This window comes from Alosa sapidissima, chromosome 19, assembly GCF_018492685.1.
Source record: "Alosa sapidissima isolate fAloSap1 chromosome 19, fAloSap1.pri, whole genome shotgun sequence".
In the NCBI taxonomy this organism is placed as follows: Eukaryota; Metazoa; Chordata; class Actinopteri; order Clupeiformes; family Clupeidae; genus Alosa; species Alosa sapidissima.
The window spans coordinates 22,434,490-22,458,969 of record NC_055975.1 but is presented as its reverse complement, the minus strand read 5'-3'; the positions used below and the strand labels follow the sequence as shown (position 1 = coordinate 22,458,969).

At 42.9% G+C, this 24,480-nt stretch overlaps 4 protein-coding genes across 10 annotated transcripts in view; 3 read left to right on the top strand and 1 right to left on the bottom strand.

Moving 5' to 3' along the window:
• The first annotated feature begins 1,129 nt into the window (after nt 1-1,129).
• Nucleotides 1,130-8,267, top strand: LOC121693167. 2 transcript variants are annotated; one of them, XM_042072421.1, is made up of 4 exons: nt 1,130-1,838; nt 2,115-5,423; nt 6,290-6,318; nt 7,453-8,267. In XM_042072421.1, exons 2-3 carry the CDS (start codon nt 2,496-2,498, stop codon nt 6,308-6,310), a joined length of 2,949 nt encoding a protein of 982 aa, XP_041928355.1. In that variant the 5' UTR covers nt 1,130-1,838; nt 2,115-2,495; the 3' UTR covers nt 6,311-6,318; nt 7,453-8,267. The 2 variants fall into 2 exon arrangements, with proteins under 2 accessions (XP_041928355.1, XP_041928356.1); XM_042072422.1 differs by having other exon boundaries at nt 1,130-5,423.
• A 758-nt stretch (nt 8,268-9,025) lies between these two features.
• gjb9a (gap junction protein beta 9a) lies at nt 9,026-15,743 on the bottom strand. Its single transcript, XM_042072493.1, has 2 exons — nt 15,374-15,743; nt 9,026-10,644 (listed from the first exon to the last, which is right to left on the bottom strand). The coding sequence occupies exon 2, from the start codon at nt 10,617-10,619 to the stop codon at nt 9,780-9,782; it is 840 nt and encodes a 279-aa protein (XP_041928427.1). The 5' UTR covers nt 10,620-10,644; nt 15,374-15,743; the 3' UTR covers nt 9,026-9,779.
• A 675-nt stretch (nt 15,744-16,418) lies between these two features.
• ptp4a2a (protein tyrosine phosphatase 4A2a) lies at nt 16,419-21,366 on the top strand. Of its 6 annotated transcripts, none has more exons than XM_042072515.1 (8): nt 16,419-16,575; nt 17,695-17,771; nt 18,051-18,222; nt 18,503-18,672; nt 18,848-18,940; nt 19,714-19,844; nt 20,125-20,199; nt 20,442-21,366. In XM_042072515.1, exons 4-8 carry the CDS (start codon nt 18,577-18,579, stop codon nt 20,551-20,553), a joined length of 507 nt encoding a protein of 168 aa, XP_041928449.1. In that variant the 5' UTR covers nt 16,419-16,575; nt 17,695-17,771; nt 18,051-18,222; nt 18,503-18,576; the 3' UTR covers nt 20,554-21,366. The 6 variants fall into 6 exon arrangements, with proteins under 6 accessions (XP_041928449.1, XP_041928445.1, XP_041928446.1 ...); XM_042072511.1 differs by having other exon boundaries at nt 18,051-18,326; XM_042072512.1 differs by having other exon boundaries at nt 18,051-18,326; nt 18,469-18,672.
• Nucleotides 21,367-21,816: 450 nt separating this feature from the next.
• The window catches only part of ppp1r13ba (protein phosphatase 1, regulatory subunit 13Ba), a 55,217-nt gene continuing 52,553 nt past the window's right edge, over nt 21,817-24,480 (top strand). Inside the window, exon 1 of the mRNA XM_042072407.1 lies at nt 21,817-22,183. Coding sequence (XP_041928341.1) covers nt 22,175-22,183 — 9 coding nt within the window. The 5' untranslated portion in view covers nt 21,817-22,174. The remainder of the gene's footprint in view (nt 22,184-24,480) is intronic.

Here is a 24,480-nt window from a genome sequence, read left to right as displayed (position 1 = left end):
TAAATATCTATGAAATTCCAAGTTGCTTGCTTGCTCCGTTTGTTTGATATGCTTGTTTGAGAATAGAATTTATTTTGCAAATGTTGCATTTATCTTTAATTAACTTTATGTAGGCCACTTTTTTAGTCACTGTTGTAGACAATAGCCATCAAAGTGGTCATTTTGACGTGTACAGTTGTAGACTGACTTTGTACAAACAGCTGTGTAATATGCAGTGTATCTTTTCTGAAGAAGAAACAAGTTTACAGTCAAATTAGTTTTGCACAGTATATACCTGTTGTCTCCTCCGCAATGGTTTTACCAGAGGTGAGATTTATGAAAAGGGGGGGAAAAGTACAGGTAAAACTGACTTATGCATAGACCTGCACAACAAAAGTAGACCTCCAACTGTTTGCAAGTCACTGAGGAGTATGCCGATATTTCACAGCCTAGCTAGCGTACACTACACTGAAGTAAGGGCCATTGTCACATTTGCTACCATGGTAACAGAAGAGATCCATGGCTGGCACTGTAATGTGAATTGTAGAGCCACTGCTGTTAGGAGTGAAAATATAGCACAAATGTGATTTAGTGTGAGGTTGATGGTTTTGTTGTCTTATTTTTTATTTCAGATGCCTCAAGTCTGCAGGGACTGATGAGAGAGTGGGGGTAGAGGGTCCTCTGGCTTGTAGAGATAATTGCACCACTTGGGTTGTGGATTTGAGTGGCCTTGTCTTTGCATTGAGTGCATAATTTACACCTTCTGTGTCAAAAGGAAAACGCGATGTTTGCGTCACTCTTCCTTGTATTCTTTTCGTTTGCCTTGAATGCAATCCCGCGTATGTTCCTTTGCCTGAACATGATGAACAGAGTGGATGGAGAACTGCCGGCACCAATGTGTTGTATTGCTTGTGCTGTAGAGTGTGCATGTGTGTGATTGTGTGTGCGTGTGTGTGTGTGTGTGGGAGTGAGCAGGGCATGAGGAGAGAGATGTGCGCGGGCTTAAGTGTGAGCAGAGAGTGTGTGTGGGAGACAAATAGAAGAGATGGGCTAGATGTGCAAAGATAAAATCACAAAAGCTGTCAGAAAATACTGCAGTTTTTATTTTTGTTTTCACCTATGCGTTTCGTCAGGTGACACATCAAGATCAAAATCCAAACAACAAAATATCTCTTTACGCCTCACCTGTGGCATAATGCATTGCATTCCATTAACTCAGTTTCATGTGGTTTCAAATGAGACCTGAGTGTCTTCAGGGGTGCTTGTGGAAACTGGATCTCCTGGGAGGGTTTAGGCTGATTTCCCTTGTGTTCCTTGTCTGAAGAGGAAATGTGAGCCAGGTCAGACCCAAAATGAGGCAAAAGTAAGTGAGAACAGCAAAGCAGGGGACAGAGAGAAAGACTCAGAGCTCCAGATAGCCACCAAAGCCCTAAAGCAGCTTCAGAGCACGGGGGAGGGGTATCAGTGATTGAGAGGCAGAGAGAGAGAGTGAATGTGTGTGTGTGTGTGAGACAGAGAAAGAGAGAGAGAGAGAAAGAAAGAGGGGGAGCTGACGGTGTTGAAATAAGGGTCCATTTGTCAAACAATCAGTGCTTCAGTGGGAGTGAAGACACGATCGGCAAGATTGTGAGGGAATGCAAGCTCTGTGGATATGCCTGGACGGATGACACATTTCTGCTGTTGGACTCTCGCCTGGAACTCAGGGTGCTGCTCATCTGCTGTGGGGAGGACGATGCTGGCGATCTGATTGTTTTTGGAGACGAAACCCCCCGTCACACCACTTATGGGAAAGTGGACGGCTGTGATGACCGCTCTGAAGAGGCGAGTCGGTGCAAAGTGGGGCGACACTCACCTCTAAGGTACGCGTGATGCTGCAGCTGTTCTCGTTGTTTATTTTAGCCCCAATAACAGAAATCTCACAGCTGACTTTCAGATCTGTGTGAGGGGTTGCCAAACAAAAAGTGCTGCTGTTTGCCTCTGAAGTCCAGGATCTCTAAAGCGTGTTAGGTAACGCTGTGCTATATAAATGGACAAATCTATTTTTAACTTTTAGACCTTAGACATTATTCCCTGATGGCAAACTTTGAAATGTTCCTGCCTTTTTCTTAAAAAAGTATTTTTCTTGATCCTTTCAGAATAAAAAAAAACCCCATTGTGGCCCTGGAAAATACCTGTTATGCAAGAAGTCATTGACAGCTGTTGCTTTCAAGCAGATGTAAAGGGAGGTTTGAAGCTAATGGAAAATCGATAACTATGTTTGCTCGAAAGATGCTCTCGCCTCTAAATGTGGACCCCCAGCTCTCAGCATCCCTCATCATCTGAATGGTGCTTGTGCATTAATTGCGTTCATTTTGTCTGGATCATCTAAATGCTCCTTTCAGGCTGGGGCACCTGAGTCACAGAGCAGATTATTTGAACGCAGACACACACACACACACACAGCCCCCATCCTGCCTTGAAGTCTCTGATCGGTGATTATTGGAGCGCCACTGCTTCAGATAAAGACACCGAAAGACATGGGGAAGCCACTGAGCAGGCCTGGCTGTTTGAGACAAAGCCCGTGCTGCTCTAAGAAGGGCGAAGATGGCGACGCCTTCAATGAAGATGGCTACATTCCCCAGCGTTCCATCTATGACACTATGTGCATCAACGAGCACATTGACCACGGCTCAGCCCACAGCACCCTCGGCTCCAGAGGGGCTCAGAACGCCGCCTTCCCCAGTAATGGCTCTCTGGAGCCGATTCAGTTGGACATTTTTGACAAACGATCACCTCAGGTTTCATCCTTTGGGAGGAGGCTGGACGAGAGGGTCATCTTTGACTCGCTGAAGCTTGCACATGACGAGCAGACCCGGTCTCCGGGAGGATACGCGAGAACGGTGTCCCCCAGTGTGTCTTGCAGTTCTGCCCCTTGCGGAAGTGGCTCCATGAACAAACGGTACCACCACCAGGACACCGGGAAGAAGGAAAACCTCTGCCGCCATTCTTGGAAAGTCGTGACTCCTCCAAAGTATCCGGAATGTATCGAACTGTCACCGGGCGAGAAACACCTGCTCAACCCCGGCATGGCCTTTTTCCCTGGGAGCCTTTCTTCCCCACGCTCACCCCAAATTTCCCCGTTCTCTGGTTCACCCCTGTCTGCTGGTGCCCACACCCCACCAGTGTTCTTCTCCCCAGGGAAGCCCCTACTGTTCCACCAGGAACAGTTCCACAGGCAGTCCCTGCCGGCCAAGTTCCAGCCCCATCCATTGACATCACCCCTCTCCGAACTCTCGGTCAGCGCCCTTCAGTACGACCACCCCTTCTCCCACTGCATGGACAGCCTGACGATGGAGCAGATGGACAGAAGGATGCTGGTGTCCATCACACAGAGTATAGAGGATGATGTGTTTGGGGAGGTGGAGACCAAAACCATTGACTCAAAGGTCGGACCGTATCCTCCGACACCGGAGCCAGAAAATGACACGGCCCCGCTCTTACAACCGCCGGTGTCCCAACCTCCCGCGAGGTCGCCGGTGATGATGGAGTCAACCTGGCCCCGCAGGCTAATCGGGCGGAGGAGGACAGTGAGACAGGGGGGTGCTGTCCACAACCTACCGATCCTCCCGCCTCTCCCCTCTGTGCTGAGACGGTGCGTGACGGACAAAAAGACTCTACCTCGCCTCTCCCCTTTCCCGGAACACCAAGCAAAGGTTGACGTTGCCCTCTTGGGAAAATCTCCTCTTAAAGGCGAGCTCCTAAAGGACTGCAGCTTGCAGGACTGGAAGATCCTGAAGGAGATCGAGGAGCGCAAGGGTGTACCGCCAAATAGCAGCCAGCAGGAAGTTAGCCCGGAAGTCATCCAGGAAGAGGAAGTGCAAGAGGAAGAACTGAGCGAAATGCCAACTGTCGTGGAAAGAGATGAGCCGGCACCGAAAGAGTCACAAGTCACAGCGGCCGGGAACACAGATGAGGAGAACTGGGACGCTGTTTTGGAGATGGTGAACAATATGTGGGACGAGGCCTGGGAGGACCAAGAGACCCAGCTCACAGGCTCCCTAAGGCAATGTTGGCCGTTACTCCAACCGCCAACGGGCTTTGGGGGGTCCCAAGCCCCCTCTTGCTCCAACTCATTGGTTGGGGTGGAGGATCTCCTGGACATGGAAATGATGAACAAGGATGAGCTGAAGGACTCAAAGGAAGCCAAACTCCAGGCCTTGCTTCAGCATTCACTCTCCACTGAGTCACAACAACTGGAAAAGATAGAAAAGAAAGCTGTTAGGGGGATAATTCATGTAGTTGACAAACAGCCAGAACAGACTGCAACCTCTATATGTCTTGATCTGATTACAGTTGAGGCCCAAGTATTGATGGCAGAGGAACATGTTAACAGTTCTTTGAAAATGAGCACTGTCAATGAAGAATCGCCAGATTCCAATCACACACTCGAATCAGACAGTGGGGTGTATTTGACCAACCGCAGTCACACTAGTCAAGATGACTTTACTGTGGATGTAGACAGAACCTTAACAGACATAGACATGGGCAGTACAAGCTCATTAAACCAGGTAGAAGAAATAGCAGGAGATCAATCATGCAGAAAAGAAGAATCGACTGCAAAAACCTATAGAAACAAGGTTGTTATACAGTCCTCAGTAGTTGGGGACCTGCTCTCTGATCCAAAAGAAAGCAACAGGGGTTCATTTAAAAACCCACAGCACAGACCCCAGTTTAAAAATCCAGAGTCTTGGAAGAGTGAGAACAAAACCACTGTGATTAGGGCTGGTACAGATTCGCCTTTGCCCCTCTCCCCATCTAAACACATGGCCCGGGCCTCAACAAAACTGCTGGACTGTGGTGACATGGATCCTTTCGTCGCCACAGATAGTTTTGTATACTTGGCAGTGTCTGCCAAACCACAGGAGCTATCTACCACAGTGAAAGCAGTTCAGAAGGAGGCACTCCTCTCTGTCACCTCTACCAGGCCCTGTTTGAATCCTGATGAGTGTGATTTCCTCTCCACGGACAGCTTTGTGTACCTGGCAGCACCAGACTGCCACTTGATGGGCACTGAAGGCCACTCCATGTGCTCCGGCTCGAAGGACTCCGATTCTGACGAGGACAGTGGCTCGAGGGTGGACTGTGCGGCCGGGTCCGCAGTCGAGGACAGTGACTGGGACTCGGACCTCTCCGACTCGGAGCCTGAGGGGTCATCATCGGCCAAGCCCGGGTGGGATCTCTGGGATGAACTGGAGCAGGAGGTGCTTCCGGGGCTGTTCGACGGGGACGAGCAGGAGCAAGAGCTGGAGAAGCTGTGCGGAGTGGCTTTGCAGCAGCAGCAGCAGCAGCAGCGACAGATTGGCTGGCAGGCTGGGCTGGCTTCCGAGGCTTCTGTCGCTGACGGAGACGGTCAGAAGGTTCTGGCAGTGTCGGAGAGCACAGAGGGGGAAGAGATTCACACAGAGGTAAAGTCTGTACGCTAGCTGTCCATCTCACATAGCCAAAGATAGTCTAAAGCATGAGCATGAGTCACCTGCTCACCACAACACCCGACACATCAGCCAGTGTAATAAAACATTTCCATTTATTCCTCAGTGAAAGGCAATTGTTTTTCAATAATTTTTTAAACAATACACAGACCCAATTTTTCAATATACAGTACCTAGTATGTCTTCTCAACTAAGTTTTCTCAGATCTTAACCATAAATTGGAGACAAATGATACAGACTTTCCAAATGTCTCAGTGTTTCCGTTTTGTTTTGTCATGTATATCAATTTGTACCAAGTGCTTTTGACAGAGTCGTTCATTTTATATTATGCTTGTGGAGCCTATCAATGAAGTTGTTGCTTTTAGTCATTTAGACACATTGCAATGCTGTATTTTTGAATCAGGAATCACATATATTGAGGAAATATGCCATTAAAAATAATATCAGAAGCACAGTGAAAACATTCTAATGCAATATGCTATATTTATGCTATTTGGACTTATTATATATTTTGTATGATGTTGGCATAAATCCTGACTACTATGTATGTGATGGGGTGAGTGAGATGAACAGGATATATAAATATATATATATATATATATATATTAGTCTATCAGTTCAGTAATGCTTTAGTAAATAATCATTTGCCGTGGATAGTTGACACAGCTCGCTCTGTGTGACATATTTCCCAAAGGAAACTGCACTCTGCCTGTTTGTGTGAGTACTGTAGATATGAGGGCTTACTGTTGAGATGCATCAGTGTGCGAATAAAGTGCAAAAAACCCATCAAGGCTTGAAGTCTGAAGTCTCTCGTCTCTGTTTGCATTTTCCCTCCTTTCCAGTCGTTCTGTGCGCTACAGTAAATTTACCGGTGAGCACCAACTGCATTTATGTCGCTTTGACACCTAACCTACCGGCAGATCATCATGCTCCATCCTACTCAGTAGCCTTTTCCTCCACAAGTGTCTGTCCATCTGCCGCATGGCCTAGAAATATAAAATATCTCATGTGTATTATATGGGGTGTGTGTGTATGTGTGTGTGTGTGTGTATGTGTGTGTGTGTGTGTATGTGTTGGGCAATGTGAAGAGGCTGCCTATCTGTGGGGCTATTTCTGGTTAAATTAATTAGTTCAGTCTAAACGAGGCCAAATTTAATGCATTACGTGCCAACTATGATACACAGGAGAGGGTTGCTCCGCCAAGTGACATGCTCTGATACGCCATGTTCTCCTATGTTCCTTATTGCTTTGGGGATGTTTTGCTTCACTGCCCCTCTTTTCTGCCACTCCACAATAATTCATATTCTGTATTCCGTCCAGCAAAACTGACCTTCCATCTGGTTAATGCGGGGTGGGGGGTTAGGTAGGTGTATGTGTGTGTGTGTGTGTGTGTGTGTGTGTGTGTGTGTGTGTGTGTGTGTGTGTGTGAGAGAGAGAGAGAGAGAGAGAGAGAGAGAGAGAGAGAGGGAGTGTATGTATGTGTGAGTGTGTATGTGTGTGTGAGAGAGAGAGAGAGAGAGAGTGAGGGAGGGAGGGTGAGTGTATGTGTGTTTAGGTGTGTGTGTATGTGTGTGTGTGTGTGTGAGAGAGAGAGAGGGAGAGGGAGTGTATGTATGTGCGTGTGTGTGTGTGTTGTAAGAGTTTTATTTTGGGGTTCATATCCTGGACTACTTGGCTGAAAACAAACTAATACCTAGCAGCATGCACACCTTGTAAACACCGTAAAGCCAGCTCGATAATATGTGAGTATGATATTCACAGGTTATATTTATTTGATGATAGAGGTGTTGGATGTATATTTCACTGTTTCTTATTACAGGTCAGCTCATGTGTTCTCTCTCTCTCTCTGTCTGTCTCTCTGTAACTCTTTCCTCTCTGTCTGTCTCTCTGTGTCTACCTCTTTCCTCTCTCTCTGTCTGTCTCTCTGTAAGTCTTTCCTCTCTTTCTGTCTGTCTCTCTGTAACTCTTTCCTCTCTCTGTTCTTCTCACTGTCTCCGTTTCTCAGTTCCTCTCTGTCTGTTTATCTGCCTGTGGATGTGTGTGTGTTTACTGGAGGATTGAGCATCTGTGGTGTGTGGTCTCTGTGTGCGTGTGTACTAAAGGATTCGGCATTAGTTTATGTCAGTGTGTGTCTGTGTGTATGTGTGTGACTGTCTCTCATTCCCTGTCTTTGTGTGTGTGTGTGTGTTTGTCAGTGTGAAGGATTTAGCATCTGTGCTTGTGAGTATGTCTCAGTGTTTGTATGTTTTTTTCTGTGATTGCATGTTATAATCACTATGTTTTTGTGAGTGCAGCAGTGTGTCAGTAAGTGTAGCTATGGTTATACATATATATATATGTGAATGTGTGTGTGTGTGTGTGTGTGTGTGTGTGTGTGATTTTATGAGCACACACACTTGTTTGCACTGGGCATGTGTGGATGGAAGCAAGAGCAAGCGTGTGGGAGTGTGGTGGGTGGATGGATGAATCACTCACAGGAATATTTGCCCTGTTCCCTCTCTCTCTGGCCGACGCGATTAAGATGAGCTCTGATGGTTTGCCTGTTGATTCTCTATATGCCTGCTAATCGCCAGTGCTCGAGCAGTGAATAGCACATCCATAGGTGATAATTTCAGTGACTCCAGCACAGTGCATTCACCTAGTGTCAGCCATTACCTTGGCCGTTAAAATAGACTTTGCTGGAGAATAATAGAAATTGGTCAATGTTTTTTTTTTCTGCCATTAAGTGAAAAGAGGCAAGACGGGAAATAGACTGAAAAGGTGTGTGAGAGTATGTGTGATGTGTGAGTACGTGTGTGTGTGTGTGTGATGTGTGTGTGTGTGTGTGTAATGTGTGAGTATGTGTGTGTGTGTGTGTGATGTGTGAGTACGTGTGTGTGTGTGTGTGTGTGATGTGTGAGTACGTGTGTGTGTGTGTGATGTGTGAGTATGTGTGTGTGAGTATGTGTGTGAGCGTGTATGTGTGTATGTGTGTGATGTGTGAGTATGTGTGTGTGTGTGTGTGTGTGTATGTGTGAGTATGTGTGTGTGTGTGTGTGATGTGTGAGTATGCGTGTGTGTATGTGTGTGTGTGTGTGATGTGTGAGTATGATGTGTGAGTATGTGTGTGTGTGTGTGATGTGTGAGTATGTGTGTGTGTGTGTGTGATGAAAGAAGGAGACGTGGAGAGTAGGAGAGAAGTAAACGCTGGTAGCTGGAGGAGAGAGATCAAGAGGTGCAGCTTATGTAACATGGAAATGAAAGTGTCCTGGGCAGCATGTGCTGTAGAGTGTTATTTTTATACGTGTTTTAGGTGAGGAACAGAATTGGTGTGGGCTGCATAGGAGAGAGCTGAGGCTGTCTTAAACAGAGAAAGACGGATAGAGCACGGGAGAAAAGAGAACTTGGGAGAGAATGAGACTGTTTTTAACAAAAGAATTTTGTTAATTGTTCAATTTGTTTGGAGAATGAGGACATATTGTATTTTCTGGCAAAGGAGAATGCTACGTTTTGGGTCGATAATTGTATTGATAATCAATACAGATACTGTATTAAAACCCAGAGGATAAGACATTAGCAATCCATATGGGTCATACATATTCATGGAAAACAAATTTATTCATATAGACTCTGAATGTCTCCAAAAGCAAGTTTGCAAGACCATAACAAAAATGCAGAACAAATGTAACAACAATGCAGATTTAATCTTAAATAACCAGAGCCTTTTGTTTTTAAATACTAATAATGCTATAAATAAATAATAACTTTCAAATGAAAACAATTTGTCGGCAAACTAACTCTAATTATATGGCAAACTAACAATTATAGTTAATAAACAGTTATAGTTGTAAGAATTGTAAAATTCAATTATAGTTATTGTATGTGTGCTATTATGAAATAAACTACACTTTTAGTCTTTGTGATCTATCTGAATATATTCTGGGATTTAAGTGTCACAATAAAACCAAAAATGCTATGACTATTGTATTTTGTGATTTGTCTATCAAAATATCACAGCGGATTACAGGTGTTCTTATTGTAAACACAGCATACATAACAAAATATGTATAAAACAGAAACAAGAAACAGTGCTTTGCCAGGTATAGAGTAAACACAGATATACAGTGAAAAAAAACAAACATAACATATACAACACATATCAGCTATGAAGTTAAACATTTACAGATGCGTCCTTAACCCTATTTGGATTTTTTAAACCGCTTTTCCCTGTATTTTAAGTGTAGAATTTTTCTAGTTCAACAGAATGTAGATGTGACAAATTATACCATCTTGAGTTATAACTCAACATGTAAACATTATAGTTGTAAAGTTGTGTTTCCTTCCATTGTTATGTCACAATTTAGAGGTGGCCATTTCTCCGTTCTTTTCCTTACTGAGGTTCTGGGTGCTGGTCATAGTGGGGTCAACCCACTGTGCTCGGGACTGTGATCGGGACTGTGGTCGGGACTGTGGTCGGGGCGGCGCTAGGTTAATCAGCTCATGATTCTGAGCAAAAACCTGCCTCTCATGATTGACCCGGACCCTGAACATTTTTTGGCATCGTTTGCAGATCAGATAGAGCATCTCGATGATGCACATGAAGATGCACACTGCCGAGGTCACCACCATGAAGAGGGTAAAGATCTTCTTCTCGGTGGGTCGGGAGATGTAGCAGTCCACCGTGTTGGGGCACGGCTCCAGGCTGCATTTGGTGAGCCGGGGCATGTCGTAACCCTCGTAGATGCGGTAGAGGATGTAGAGGAAGCCCGCGTCCAGACCGGCCTTGAAGACGAGGCTGATCAGGTAGGTCCACCACAGGCCGCCACGCTTCTTCCCTGGGTTGGAGTAGAGGTGCGTGCCGTCCGTGTGGGTCGTAGTGTACTTCCGGTCCTTCTCCTCGCGGAACTTGACGTGCGCCATCACCATGAACGACGGGCAGGTGACGAAGATGAGCTGCAGGGCCCACAGGCGGATGTGGGAGATGGGAAAGACGCTGTCGTAGCAGATGTTGGTGCAGCCGGGCTGGCGAGTGTTGCAGATGAAGTCCTTGTTCTCGTCACCCCACACCCGCTGGGCGGCCACCACAAAGACCATGATGCGGAAGACGACGACCATGGAGAGCCAGACGCGGCCAAAGGCGGTGGAGTACTTGTTGACCCCGCTGAGGAGGCTCTCCAACGCAGACCAGTTCATGCTGGCCGGACGTCAGTGCACTTGTCTATGCATACATACCAGAACATAACACACCGCCAGCTGTTAAGTTGCTGTACACAGAGAATTGGGAAACAGCTGGCACAACCATACCTGCATACTGTGTCTGCAAGCTACCACATACTATATTTTGCTAATTTTTCTGGTGTTGATCAATCATGCATATCATTTGATAATCAATTCTGATATTCTAATATCTGATAGTTCACTTTTAAGATTGAACTGACAGTCTTTGACCTTGGAGTCAACTGTCTTCATAAAAGCCATGCGTGGATAAAAAACAGGGGGCAGCCGTGGCCTACTGGTTAGCGCTTCGGACTTGCAACCGGAGGGTTGCCGGATCGAACCCCGACCAGTAGGCACGGCACCTAACCCCTCACTGCTCCCGTTATTGCAGGCAGCTCACTGCGCCGGGATTAGTGTGTGCTTCACCTCACTGTGTGTTCACTGTGTGCTGAGTGTGTTTCACTAATTCACGGATTGGGATAAATGCAGAGACCAAATTTCCCCTCATGGGATCAAAAGAGTATATATACTTATACATTACAGGAGAGAATGGAAGGGAATGGAAGGAAACACAAAATGAATCACTGCCATCTTTACACTTGGGAGCTTAAAGGGTTGGCAGATTCGTGTGTGACATGGTCCTAAAGGGCAAATTTGGAGTGAGCCATACACACGATTGAAACTGCCCAACCTCAGCTTTTGATTTTGCTCTTTTGTGTTTTCCCAGCAGCTTGAAGCTGATCAGTTAAAACACCTGTTGGTGTGGTCAGCTGTTAATGTCATAGACCACAACTATTTACAGAACTACACCTAGGATATTCATTAACTTGTCTTAGCATGTCTGGTATTGTATCAACCTTTCTGATAATATCACACAAATATAATTTGTTAGTCAAATTAAGGATAAATCAGCTGTAACATTAACACATGGTGACACTGCCTCAGCATTTAACTGTTAAGTCATAATCAGTAGTAATAGCCATAATCAGTAATAGTCATAATCAAACATGTAATGGCTACAGAAGGTGAATACTATGGAACTTGGAGTTGATAATCATTCTTTCTGAGTAAAGTGTTGAACTTGGTATTTATGGAAACGGAACGGAAATGCTGGCAGATGTAAATGCCATCACTACATCTCTATCCTCTCTAGCATGATGAGCAGAGCATTTGAAACACAACTCACAGAGATTTGACTGGCAAATTACAATCGTTTCATGAATCAGATTCTTCAACGGAGAGTACTATCAGTCAAAAGTGTGGACACACTTTCACATTTATGGTTGTAGAACTAAACTTAACAAAAAAGGGTAAACAAATCAAAATGTTTATATTTTGGCTCTTCAAAACAGACGGTTTTTGCTGTGATGGCAACATTTCATACTCTTGCCATTCTCTCAACCAACTTAACCCTCTATGGTACAGTGTTGCCTGTAGGCAACATAGCCTATTTTGCCTTGTTGAAATAAAATGAGACATCCCTTAAAGAAGTAAATACTAGACAACTCAATACTAACCAATGAAAATGCAAAATAGTGGTCACATGCCCCACAGGCAGCTATTTTGACCCTTCTTTCAGCAGATGCACACGTTTGGCTTGGTATCATATTTTCTCCCTAGAAAATTGTGAATTTCCCTCAAGTTTACATTCTTCACAAAAACTGACAACCTTCATTGATAAGTAAAGATGTATTTTTAATAATTTTTATGTATATAAAATAATGTATATAATTTAAAAAATAGCAAAAATCTGCATGTTGCCCACAGGCAACATTGTACCGGAATCAGAATAGGCCATATGTGATATAATTTAAGGAATGTAGGGGAGTTTTTACTTATTGTAATGATTTTTGCTGCTTTTAATTTTAATAAACAGTCATTTAAAATAATCTACATGATGATTTGAAGACATTATGATTTGTTTTATGATCCACAATGGTACAATGTTGCCTGTGGGCAACGGGTGAATATGATATGATACTGTCACATTCACGCTATCCCAGCCCTCTGTTCCAGCTCCAGTCCCTGCAGCTACTCCTGTCTGGCTTCCTGCCCAACCAGCATATGCAGATCCAATCCCTTCATCCTCCCCAGAATCTTAGTTTGCCTTCATTAGTTACCCGCCTTGTACAGTGCCCACCTGTTTCCAATCCTAATTAAGTTCCTATTTAAACCCTGGACTCTCAGTGTGTGTTGTCCATTATTATTTGTGGATTCAGCGTGAAGCTCTGTGAAAAGAAAATACCTTTTGTCGTGTTTGCCCACTGTGGCCTTTTGATTTGTTTAAGTAAAGTAACGCCTTGAGCATCTGCCTCCTAAAAACCTCGTTTCAAGTCCTTGTTTGTGATAGATACTTTGTTTTACTTTTTTGCAAAAAATAAATAATATTCAAATTAGCTTTGATGGTTTCATTGCTTCGTTTGACAACTTATCGCCAAATACCACACATAAAGGACTTGGTGCATGCGAGTCACTGGTCTCTGCGAAACCATATTTTAAATATGACTCGTCACATTTTGTATTGAATGACCCCTTCTTTTTCTTTGAGGTTTCTGGCTCACTAAATTGAGTCTATTTAGTTTGCATGCATGAAAATCTTTCTATCCATTCATCCTCTTCAAACCATTCACTCATCCACCCATTAAACTATCCATCAACATCCATTAAACAATCTGCCTATCAACATCCATTCAACTTTCTGTCTATCAACATCCATTACACTATCTACATTCACCTTTTAAACTATATACTCTGTCTCAGGCTTTAAGCATACAATATGGCTCTCTTAAGACTACTATTTCCTCTGGCCACAACTGTTTCAAAATAAATGTCCTCACTACAATAATTCACTATTAAATAATTTAACTATTTAAACTACTCAACTATTTAACTGTTCAGCCATTTCAACTGTCAGTTGTTATCAACTATGACTCCTGCCAACTGTTTCCAAATAAAAGTTTGTTTGGCATTTTATGTTAATATACAGTATGTTTATATTTTCATGCACTAGTAATTTCCTTGAAATTACATTTTCTAGTTATTACAGTGCATGAAAATGCACTGTTCTGTTATCCGAAGTCTTCTTCTTCTTCTTCTTCTTCTTCCCACCAAATTTCTGCATCTAATTCAGCTTCAACCGTTTAACGTAGAAACTTCGTTCAAACTTTGTAACGTAGGTCTTGAAAAGGACACGTGGGGAATGTATTTTTCACTTTTGTAAACTTTATACTTTTTGAGATATTAATAAAAAACAAGCTTATTTTTCCCCATAGACTTAACATGGGCTGATGACATCACAATGGGCTAATTAACTTGATTTGCACCTGTATAAACTTCCAGCTGCTCACTACTAGGACCCATCAAAGGGCCAGTTTAACTGATTGCACCTGTATCAACTGCTTTCTGCTTAACTAGGCCAACTCTCTCTGTCTCTCCATTCTACAAGGATATAAGGCACATTCCATCCAACTTTCTATCCATTCATCCTCTTCAAACCATTCACTCATCCACCCATTAAACTATCCATCAACATCCATTAAACAATCTGCCTATCAACATCCATTCAACTTTCTGTCTATCAACATCCATTACACTATCTACATTTTTTTAAACTATATACTCTGTCTCAGGCTTTAAGCATACAATATGGCTCTATTAAGACTGCCGTTAAGCAATTAGAATCCTAGGCCAGGTGGCCAGGCTATATTAAACCTCATCTACCTAGTTCAGTCATTCCAACTATTAAACCTCATCTACCTAGCAAATAATTGAACCTTTTAAACTATCCACCTATTTAACTGTTCAGTCATTCCAACTATGTTAAACCTCATCTACCTAGTTCAGTCATTCCAACTATATTAAACCTCATCTACCTAGCAAATAATTTAACCATTTAAACTATCCACCTATTTAACTGTCCAGTCATTCCAACTGTATTAAACCTCGTCTACCTAGCAAATAATTTAACCTTTTAAACTATCCACCTATCTGTTCAGTCATTCCAATTATATTAAACCTCATCTACCTAGTTCAGTCATTCCAACTATATTAAACCTCATCTACCTAGTTCAGTCATTTCAACTATATTAAACCTCATCATGTTGGTTGCCAATTAGCACATCATGTTTTAACAATATATTTCACAACATATGTTTTGCATTTTCATGCACTGGTAATTCCCTGGAATTGCGTTTTCTAGTTATATCCTCACACTGTGCTATAATTCAGTCTGTTGAGGAGTAAATCAACATGGGTTTGAAGTAAGACTAAACTCAAAATCCACACTTTTTTAAACCACCATGTCTGATATTCTGAATTAAAATTCTGTTAGACTAAAATCTCAAAAAGGTTGAAGATATGGCTGGGTTTTGTGGCTAACAGCGATACTGCATTCTATGCCCTACCGGATAAAAGCACATGGTTAAACTACCGGAAAAGCTTCTGGGAAATTGGATTTTAAAGCAATGAGGAGTAGATGCTAAACAAGCAGGAACAAAATTGTTTAACATTAATTTGACTGGTCATGTCTGTGAAGTGTGAATCATAATTTCTTAGCCATATTCCCCCTATTTTGAGTAGATGCCTGACAGACAATTTTGGCATGAGTCAGAACATAGCCCTTCTCAAAAAAGACGCTTCACCATTCTGTTCCAACATGTTCTTTGGTTAAGACCATTTTGTGGATCTTGGACTACATTTTCTGAAAACACAGATAATGAAACGGATCTTACCTGATTAGAAACTCCCGTCTCACAGAAGTCAGAAAGAAAGTGAAAGACAGAAACCGAAAAAAACTAAAAGAAATAAAAACGCAGTGTGATCTTTGCTTAAAAAATCTCGCCAAACCTGATCTAGGCCTCCTGGAAAAACACTGAGCGTGTTTGCAAAGGCCAGGCCCAGGTGTGTGCTTAGTTCTGTCTGGCAGTGGGGTATGTCATCCCACGATGGGTGGTTGTGAGGGTGTGGGAGGTGTCTCTTATTCATAAGGTGTACTTTTACACGGGCTTGCAAAGGGTGGAAGTGCAATGAAACCCTTTCCTGCAACATGAGGAAACAGCCTCTACGAAGGTATGGCCATAGTCACACCCAGAAGCACAAGCACACATATGATTGTGCACATGCATAGACACACACAAACAGATACACACACGCATACACATGGGGAAAATCCAAGTGTGCTAGTTTTGAAAAATATTGTTTTCTTTACTAGTATCTATATGAAGTGATCTGATTATCATGATGAATATGATTACAGCTTGTATTAGGTATGCATCCCATTCCAGTGTCATATGTTTGTAAATACCTGGCATTTACTGTTTATACATTTAATTAACAATTAACATAATAATTCCCGTTTAATTATTAATAATTAATTAGCAATTATTAGGCTAATTAACATTTAGTTAATTAAATAAGGGTGAGTATGTGATTGGTAAGAACAGCTCCCATTCCTTGGATACCAAAATAATAAAATAAACAGCCTAATTAACGTGCGTTGCGTTGTTACATTTCAATCCCCCCCAACCCCACCACAAACACACACACACAACCCATAAATTCTCATCTCCACCATACGATGGAGACACAGTACGGTTTATACGCTGTTGTAACCCGATAATGTTGCATTTGTTTTGTCATATCGAATTAGTTTTAATGAATTATGAATTATATGGAATATTGATATTGTTTAGATGTTGTTGGGCATGAACGATAGGTTTTTTTTTTTTTTTTTCATTTCCATTTGATGCATCTTTGCCGAATGTTCGACGTACTGAACGATGACGTGACGTGGTATACTGCCCTAGTAACCCCGGTTTTGTTGGCTACACGCTGGTGAACAAACGGATAATGTAGCTGGCTACCTTGCTAGCAACTGCTAGTAATCCGTTCCCAACTGGATTAACTCGGTATTCTCATGTACCGGCTGTTCTTCGTAAGTATACTTTTTTTACATTAATTGTTTCGATTAGTAACATCTAAAGCGCGCAACGGGTTCTTTCGGCGATGACTTTTAAAATCGACCGGCTAGCGAGACCGTTCAATTGAGTTAACGTTATATGGCTAGCATACTAGCATTACACCTCGACAGCTTTCAAGAAATATTTTGATGATCATGATTGCAACTTGTCATTTAACGTTATTCTGTCAGCGTGCGTCTCGGTGGGATAGATAACAGAAGTAATGAAAGGGTGTGATATCCATTAGTACAGAACTGTCTTGACAAGATTGATTCGGTGTGTGACTGGAGGTAAACAAAACGAGATTATGCTAGCTGGGTAGCTAATGCTAGCTAGCTGGTAAATGTCATTAGGTAGGTCAGGGTAAATTACTTCTCGCAACACAATGGTTTACGTTAGCTGCCAGCTAACCTGCGAGCCAACATTAGCTAACGACGTTGGCTTTGGGCTTACAAAAATCATTCATCATTTCCGTGAAACGTCGATACATCAATACTTAGCTTCTAGGCAGGCAAATCTATCTGTTGCCTCTTTAACGTGGGACAAATGCCCCTGGACCAAGGGATGGAGTATAACGTTAACATTGTCCACAACATAGACTGTGTTGTGAACTGAGATTGGTTTTGCTAGCGGACCGGTTGATGTTCTAGAAGACATGCCATTAAATGGTCTTTACATGCAAGCTAGTTTGTTAGCTAGCCAACAACAGCGGCTACTCTTTTAACGACGGAACTACATGATTTCAGTGTACATCACTGTAGTTGAATATTCCTGGTTCACAAGGTAACCAAAACAAACACTACAGGTAGGTAACGTTAGCTGGCTAGGTTAAATTAGCCAGGTAAATAAGGCCTTTTCGGAGTCAAGAGAATTTCCGAAGGTTCACTGATCTTGCTGCTGTGGAAAAATATTGGATATAGTTATATGACGTCTGGCGCTAAATGGTGAGCAAGAGCGGTTACTTATTCATTCTGACAAGTTAAGTTGTCGTTTGCGTTAGCACACACCGCAAATGTAAAAAATCATGTAACGTTGTGCTGTTTTGTTCATACGTCACATGTGGATGTGCTGAAGAAGGTTGTCTCTTTTTTCAGATGCCAGGTGGAGACAGAATCTAATGGTGTGGATAGAATGCGGAATTCTTACAGAGTTTTCTTTACACCTGATGAAAGTAAGTAGCCTACGTTTTAGCTAATGCACGCGCCATAACATTTTATGGCGTACCACATTCGGGAGACAGAAACCATGGCAACGATCTGTTTTCACACGTAGTCTTTGGCAGTTTTATCGAAGTGTTTATTTGTCCTGGCGAGGACGTGTTTGTCATACAATCTGTTTAGTTCCGGCCTTCGGTGTAAAGTATTATCCTTATTAAGTATGAAAGTAATAACACACTGAAAATTGCGCATACATTCACGTAATGCTCTTTTCTGTGTTGTCATGGTTACAGGCTGTACATTTATGGCGTTTGTGAGTGTTAGTGGAGACTTCTGCCAGGCCCAGCACCTGGTCATTGTGGACAAGTGAAGAGAGTGGCCTGCCCTATGAGGACAACACTGCCGCGTCGCCCCGCTAGTACACAGCACTCCAGCGGAGAGGCTGCTTTACCCACAGTTCCAAGTGTATGCCTTGGCTTGAGCCAATTCAGCCATTAGAAAGCCATCACTTTGTTTTTGTTTTTTACTCTCTCAAAACGCCAACAACTCACCACACCCTTCTGAATGGGGTAATTTGAAATCGGAAGTCAGAAGGAGAGCCCACCTTCTTCTATTTTTTTTTTTTTGCATTTCTTTTTAAAAAAAAAAGAGAATTGGTTTATTGTAATTTTTTTTGTTATTTTTATACTGCGTTTTTCAAATATCCCTTAGGCTGACCTGATCTCTCTCCCTCCCGTTACCGCAGTCAAGTTCCGCAATCGATCCGGTTTTTGAAAGGTAGTCTCCTCAGAATCGTTTTATCCCCTCCAGTCTGTCAACATGAACCGTCCGGCCCCTGTCGAGATCTCCTACGAGTGCATGAGGTTCCTCATCACGCACAACCCTACCAACTCCCAGCTCACCAAGTTCACTGAGGTAAAAATAACTGAGATGCTGCTTGTGTGGTTGGTGATTTGTATGGGTATAATGACATGACAAGTTTTGGTTAGCTTTGGTCAACATCCAAAATTGTGCCACAGTGTACTCTATACTGTACTATAATATATATTGTACTATAATATTCTAAAGGTTTATTCTACTCTCTCCCTAGGAACTGAAGGCATTCGGGGTGCAAACCCTTGTCCGTGTGTGTGAGGCCACCTATGATAAGGCACCAGTGGAGAAGGAGGGTATTGAAGTTCTGGTAAGAGAGTTTACTTTTCAATCACACAATATGCTCTCAAGTGTGAAGAACATTTCTCATTCTCTTGTTGCAACTTAATGTTTTTCTGAGCAAACAGTCTACAGATTACCCTATTCTTTCATGTCTGTCGGCAGTTTGGTATGTTTGAGAATGGAGTCAAAGTAAATTTTAGCCTGTTTTTGCCTTGTGCTATATTGCTATTATAAGTATAAGTGTATATATACTCTTTTCATCCCGTGAGGGGAAATTTTGTCTCTGCATTTATCCCAATCCGTGAATTAGTGAAACACACACAGCACACAGTTTACACAGTGAGGTGAAGCACACACTAATCCAGAGCTGCCTGCATCAACAGCAGGCGCTCGGGGAGCAGTGAGGGGTTAGGTGCCTTGCTCAAGGACACTTCAGCCGTGCCTACTGGTCGGGATTCGAACCGGCAACCCTCCGGTTACAGGTCCGAAGTGCTAACCAGTAGGCCACGGCTGCCCCTGGTAATTTAGTAACTACTACAAAGGCAGTTTAATCAATAAATGCATTTGAATAGTGCTTGCTAGTAGATGATACATCTACATAAATGTAATAGTTACCTTTCCTTGGGAGGATAGCAGCAAACAGCCTGACATTGGTCTTAAATTAATGTGAGCTATGATTTGTACCAGGGATAATACCCATTCCCTTTTTACATGGTCTGTGTGGAGATATGTGGGATTTTCAGGCTTTTGGTATTGTGGTCTCAATTATTTGGTATTGTGTTTTGTTTTGCCCTGTTTTAGCACTGGCCTTTTGATGATGGTTCATCTCCCCCTGACCAGATTGTTGATGACTGGCTCAACCTCCTAAAATGCAAATTCAAAGAGGAACCAGGCAGCTGCATTGCAGTGCACTGTGTTGCAGGATTAGGGAGGTAAGCTTTCTTGTGGTGTCAAAACCTTGGCTTTTTGAACTTAAATTAGTTGCCATCTTGTAGCTCTCCAAGCCCCCACAGAGTACACATTGAGGATGTGAAAATTATTTTAATATAACAAAAGTGCATAATTTCTGGTGATATCACATTGATTGTCTGAGATGTTAAAACTGTATTGATTGTTGTTTTTAGTAGCTTGGGTTATTTATTTAAGATCTTGCTGTCCTCCATGGACTAACTGTTGTGCGATTGATTTGTAAGCACTTGTTTCTCCCTCCAGAGCTCCTGTTTTAGTGGCCATAGCCCTGATTGAGTGTGGAATGATGTACGAGGACGCAGTCCAGTTTATACGAGAGTAAGTCCACTCTGCTGCCATCATTTTATGTAGGTTGTGTAGTGAATGGTCTAGTGCATCAATAAAGCTTCAGTCACGTTTGAGGAAGACAACAAGCATTTGCATTGGAACAGATCTGGTAAATCTGTCCTTAGAAGGTGCTTTAAGTAGTTCTGATGTGAGTATTATTATGTAAAATTGTAGGGTTGTTCCCTTCTAGATGCAGTACAACTTCTTGAACTCGTCTTGTCATTCTTTTTCAGGAAGAGGCGAGGGGCTTTCAACTCAAAGCAACTACTCTACCTTGAAAAGTACAAACCCAAGATGCGTCTCCGCTTCAAAGATGCCAACGGTCAAAATTGTTGCATTCAGTAGGAGACTCGTCTGTGAATAAGAGCAACAAAAACAAACAAACAAGCAAACACAAAAGCTACAAGAAGCCTACAAAACGAGTGTTGGTGTAAAAGTGTAGACTGTAAGACAGATTGAAATTGATCACAGAAACGAGCAATGCATTAACTGATTGATAAAATCCATGCACAAAGGAAGGTGAAGATCCATTTTTTTAACAAACATACAGAATGACCATGTATGATGAAGTCTGCAAAGGACATAAATGTCAAATTTGGGCAGATGGCCACCTTTGCAGATCAATGTGACGGGCAGTAACACACCAATATGCACGTGTGTGTTTTTATTTTAAATGACACAGCCTTCAATAAGAACTTAATTGTCAGTACAAGGACTTTCCCAGAAGGTTGTGAATTTTGGTGTGTAGTATGTAAACCTGTACCCATGCTATAAATGACGCAAACAAGTGATTGTGACGGTTGTGATCACATGTCCTTATTTGACACAACATTCACATGTGGTTTACATTTAGGTGCTTCTCTGCAAATGTAAACAGGTACCATACACTAAGCTTAGGTGTGCACAGACACAAATCACCACACGGGTCACCACTTCATGTGTAGGACTCCTACCTGCAGCTGTCTGTTTAAACCTGCTAGTGTTTTTAATCCTTCCTGTTAGTGAAAGTGTGCATACAAACATTCCAGATATCTATTGAGAAACCAGCTTGAAAAGATGGCTGAAAAATAAACAAACAAGAAAGACATTGTTGATGATCGATCCAATAGGCTCCCACATTTGATTTTTAAATGTTGAAATAAACTTCCTATGATTGCATATTGCATGGTTGTGTAATTATTTTCAAATGGGTATCAAGAAAACCTTACACACACATATGTATATATAGGAATTTGAAGAGCAAATATACACACGTGTGTGTGTGTATAAAAATGTACCCCCCTCCCCCCTGTCCTCAATTAGTGTTTATAATCAAACCTGTTTTTAGTTGTTTAGTGTAGACTACAACAACTGACTAGAATAGAATGCTACCGTCGTATTAAAAGAATGGAGGAAAGTATTTTTTTATTTATTTATTTTTCTAGTCTCAGCGGTCAGATTGTGATTTTGGGACATTTGGGGCCGAGTATAGATGTAAGTTTGCTTGGCCTATCTGTAATTGCCTTTTCCCAGTGGGGTGTCTAGTTCCATCCCACAACCGGATTGAATGACGGAAAGAGTGTGACAACCGTGTTTGCAGCTCCTACTGGTGCTGGCGGAAAGCTTTACCACCAAGCAAGTAAGCGATAACTTCTTGGGAAAACTTAAATAAAAGGTTTCTGTATTTCGTTGGTTATTTCACGATGACAAACTGATCAGAGATTTTTTTTTTATCATTGGTGGTGTTTTTTCAACTTGCTGTCGACTATCGGAGGAGCCCTGCGCAAATGCCTTCTGTAGGCTACTGATGTTCTGACGTGCGCGGGACTGACCCACTTCGTCCCTGGCTTGTTCGCGGGACGGGACCGAGCGGTATATGGTGAATCCAGAGACCGCAGGAACTAGAGGCTAACTTTGATCAACAACACCGTCTGATCCTAGAAGAAACCCACGTCCGGTTTGAACTGGGTAACGTTAGCCTGCAGTCATGATGCCGGTAAGTTTTTCTGTAGCGTGTCAGACAGTGATTGCAGCAGCATCGGGCTGTCAGAATCGGTGATTTGGTAGTTAGCCAGCTAATGTAATGTTCGCTAGCTTGAAGGCTAGTCATATTCAACAATTCAGTCTGGCTAGCATTGTGAAATACCTCCGAAAAATACTTTCAGCTCATTATATCGTCAGATGCCTGTTAGTTGACGTCCCATTCGTGTCGTGGTTGGATGTGATTCCATCATTAGACTGTGTTAAACTGCTGAATAGCACCAGTGCTCAATGTCGTCTTGAGCCAGTTGTGATTGTTGCTGAAGACTGAAAGAATGCAGCTTCTGAGTACTGTACTGTGCGCGTTATCACACAGTGCATTGTCCTTCATGCCGTCAGCTGTCCAGCATATCAACAGTACTATGTGTCTGATTCTATTCTGTCTGTCTGTATTTTGTCTCAAGCCAACCAAATGTTTTGACATTGTAATAGCCTGAAGGAGATCAATAACAATTCTTCAACCTCTTTTCCCTAGACTAACCTTTACTAGTAACCACTAACTTATAATATTTTTGGTGTATTTGGGGTGGGTGAAGTGTATCATTCCTCTGGAAAGCTTTGAAACAACAGGCACAGTTTTTGGTAAGAGCTTTCTCTCTCCCTCTCTTCCATGAATCTTGATAAGTGATTGTCGAACATGCAATAGTAACCTGTTGGTTAGTCAGATCCTCGACTCCTCACTCTGCCTGCCTCAGGGATGTCCTTCTGCCCTCTTGACTTCTGTTAACCAGCTTTTGCGCATTGTCCTATTTTTTGACGGCTATTATTAGGGTCACTGTAAGTGTAGAGAGCACAGAATTGCATAACTGACTTGGAAACACTTGCGAATCACCTATACACACAGCCTCCTATATAAAACCAATGTGAGCCCATGCATGCATAATGTTTACTGAGACAGCTGAAGTGTGTCAGTTTTGCCTATGTGTCATGTTTGATGGACCATTTGGCTGTGGGGACTGGATTGTCTTTGTGCTGCTGTAGGACAGGAGGCAGTAGTATCCTGGGCTGCCAGGAGGCCGGTGTCGGGTATATGTGTTGTAGCTGTGAGTGACAGGGGGGATTAGTCCATGGATTGTGGCACAGGGGCGCTGACTGTTGTGTGTGTGTGTGTTGCTCACTCTCTCCTGCTCGGCAGAGGTGGGGTCAGTTGGCCGAATTCCTGAGTAATTACAACGCACCGGATGAGCTGCCTTTCAAATCCCCCCCCTCCCCTGACATTTGCTCTCCCACACACACACACACACACACATGAACACACACACGCTTCCTCAATGTCACACCTCACCTCAGGAGTCCCTTTACCAACTCACTCGCATTGTTTAAATGCGCGCCACTCATGCTCCTCTCCACTGTATCAGCGGCGCCAAAGAGTGTTAAAGGAGCAATGCGTGTGGTGAGTAACCTGGCGTGGCCCCTGTGTTGTTTATATAACGCAGGTCAACTAAATCCACACTTTCCCCTGGCTTCTTCTCTCTCAGCCCTATCCAGTAATTAAGTCTAATGAAGGTTTAGGCTTGCTCTGACCCCACAAGGTTGGCTGGCCAACATCAAAAGGGTGAGACCGGTCCAGAGAGGTAAACAGAGCACGGCGCAGTGGGTTAGCCTCTGACCCTTTTGCACGCTGGGAGGTGAGACCCCCCCCCCCCCCTTTTTTTCCATACAGATTATTCTCTTTTAGTGGACTGGGAAAGGAGCTGGTTGGTATCATGGCAAACTTCCTGTATTTTGCTCTGAATGGAGGTCCAGGGCCAGGTTTTTGAGAACGGCTTCATATAGATATCCACATAAGGATGATTGCAGAGTTTCAGAGTTGAAGCCTCGTAATGCCCCCCCCCCCCGCCCTCTTGAGAACGCCCCAGTAAATCAGAGAACATTTGGTTATTCTCGTGATGTAATTGTGGCTAAATTTGCCGGTTGGGTATGACAGTCACTAGTGAAGAATGGGTAAATATTTGCTTGTGGGCGCACTTTACAGGGTGCAGTATTTGACAGCTTAGTGTTTTTGTGTTTTTCCCCATCTCATTAAGTCATGGCGTTTCCGGCAGGCCAAGCAAGCCTTTTTTTTTACATTTTATAGGACAATGTTAAAAGCCTAGGCTGCATTCGGACATTTTGAGAGTTGCAGTCTGAATTAGGAGCATCATTAAATCCAATAGCTCCACGGTACCAAGTGGAGCACAGACATAGCCCACTGGATTGCCCTTTTTAACACTTGGCTGCACTCATTTTTTTTCTAGTCTTCTAGTCTTCAGT

What these genes read in the sequence shown, in the direction of transcription:
- LOC121693167 (XM_042072421.1), top strand. Translation starts at nt 2,496, where the DNA reads ATGGGGAAGCCACTGAGCAGGCCTGGCTGTTTGAGACAAAGCCCGTGC. An exon ending in GGGAAGAGATTCACACAGAG is followed by an intron (nt 5,424 to 6,289) that starts GTAAAGTCTGTA and finishes CCTCCTTTCCAG; the next exon opens with TCGTTCTGTGCGCTACAGTA.
- gjb9a (XM_042072493.1), bottom strand. Translation starts at nt 10,619, where the DNA reads ATGAACTGGTCTGCGTTGGAGAGCCTCCTCAGCGGGGTCAACAAGTAC.
- ptp4a2a (XM_042072515.1), top strand. Translation starts at nt 18,577, where the DNA reads ATGAACCGTCCGGCCCCTGTCGAGATCTCCTACGAGTGCATGAGGTTC. An exon ending in TGTGTTGCAGGATTAGGGAG is followed by an intron (nt 19,845 to 20,124) that starts GTAAGCTTTCTT and finishes TTCTCCCTCCAG; the next exon opens with AGCTCCTGTTTTAGTGGCCA. An exon ending in GCAGTCCAGTTTATACGAGA is followed by an intron (nt 20,200 to 20,441) that starts GTAAGTCCACTC and finishes ATTCTTTTTCAG; the next exon opens with GAAGAGGCGAGGGGCTTTCA.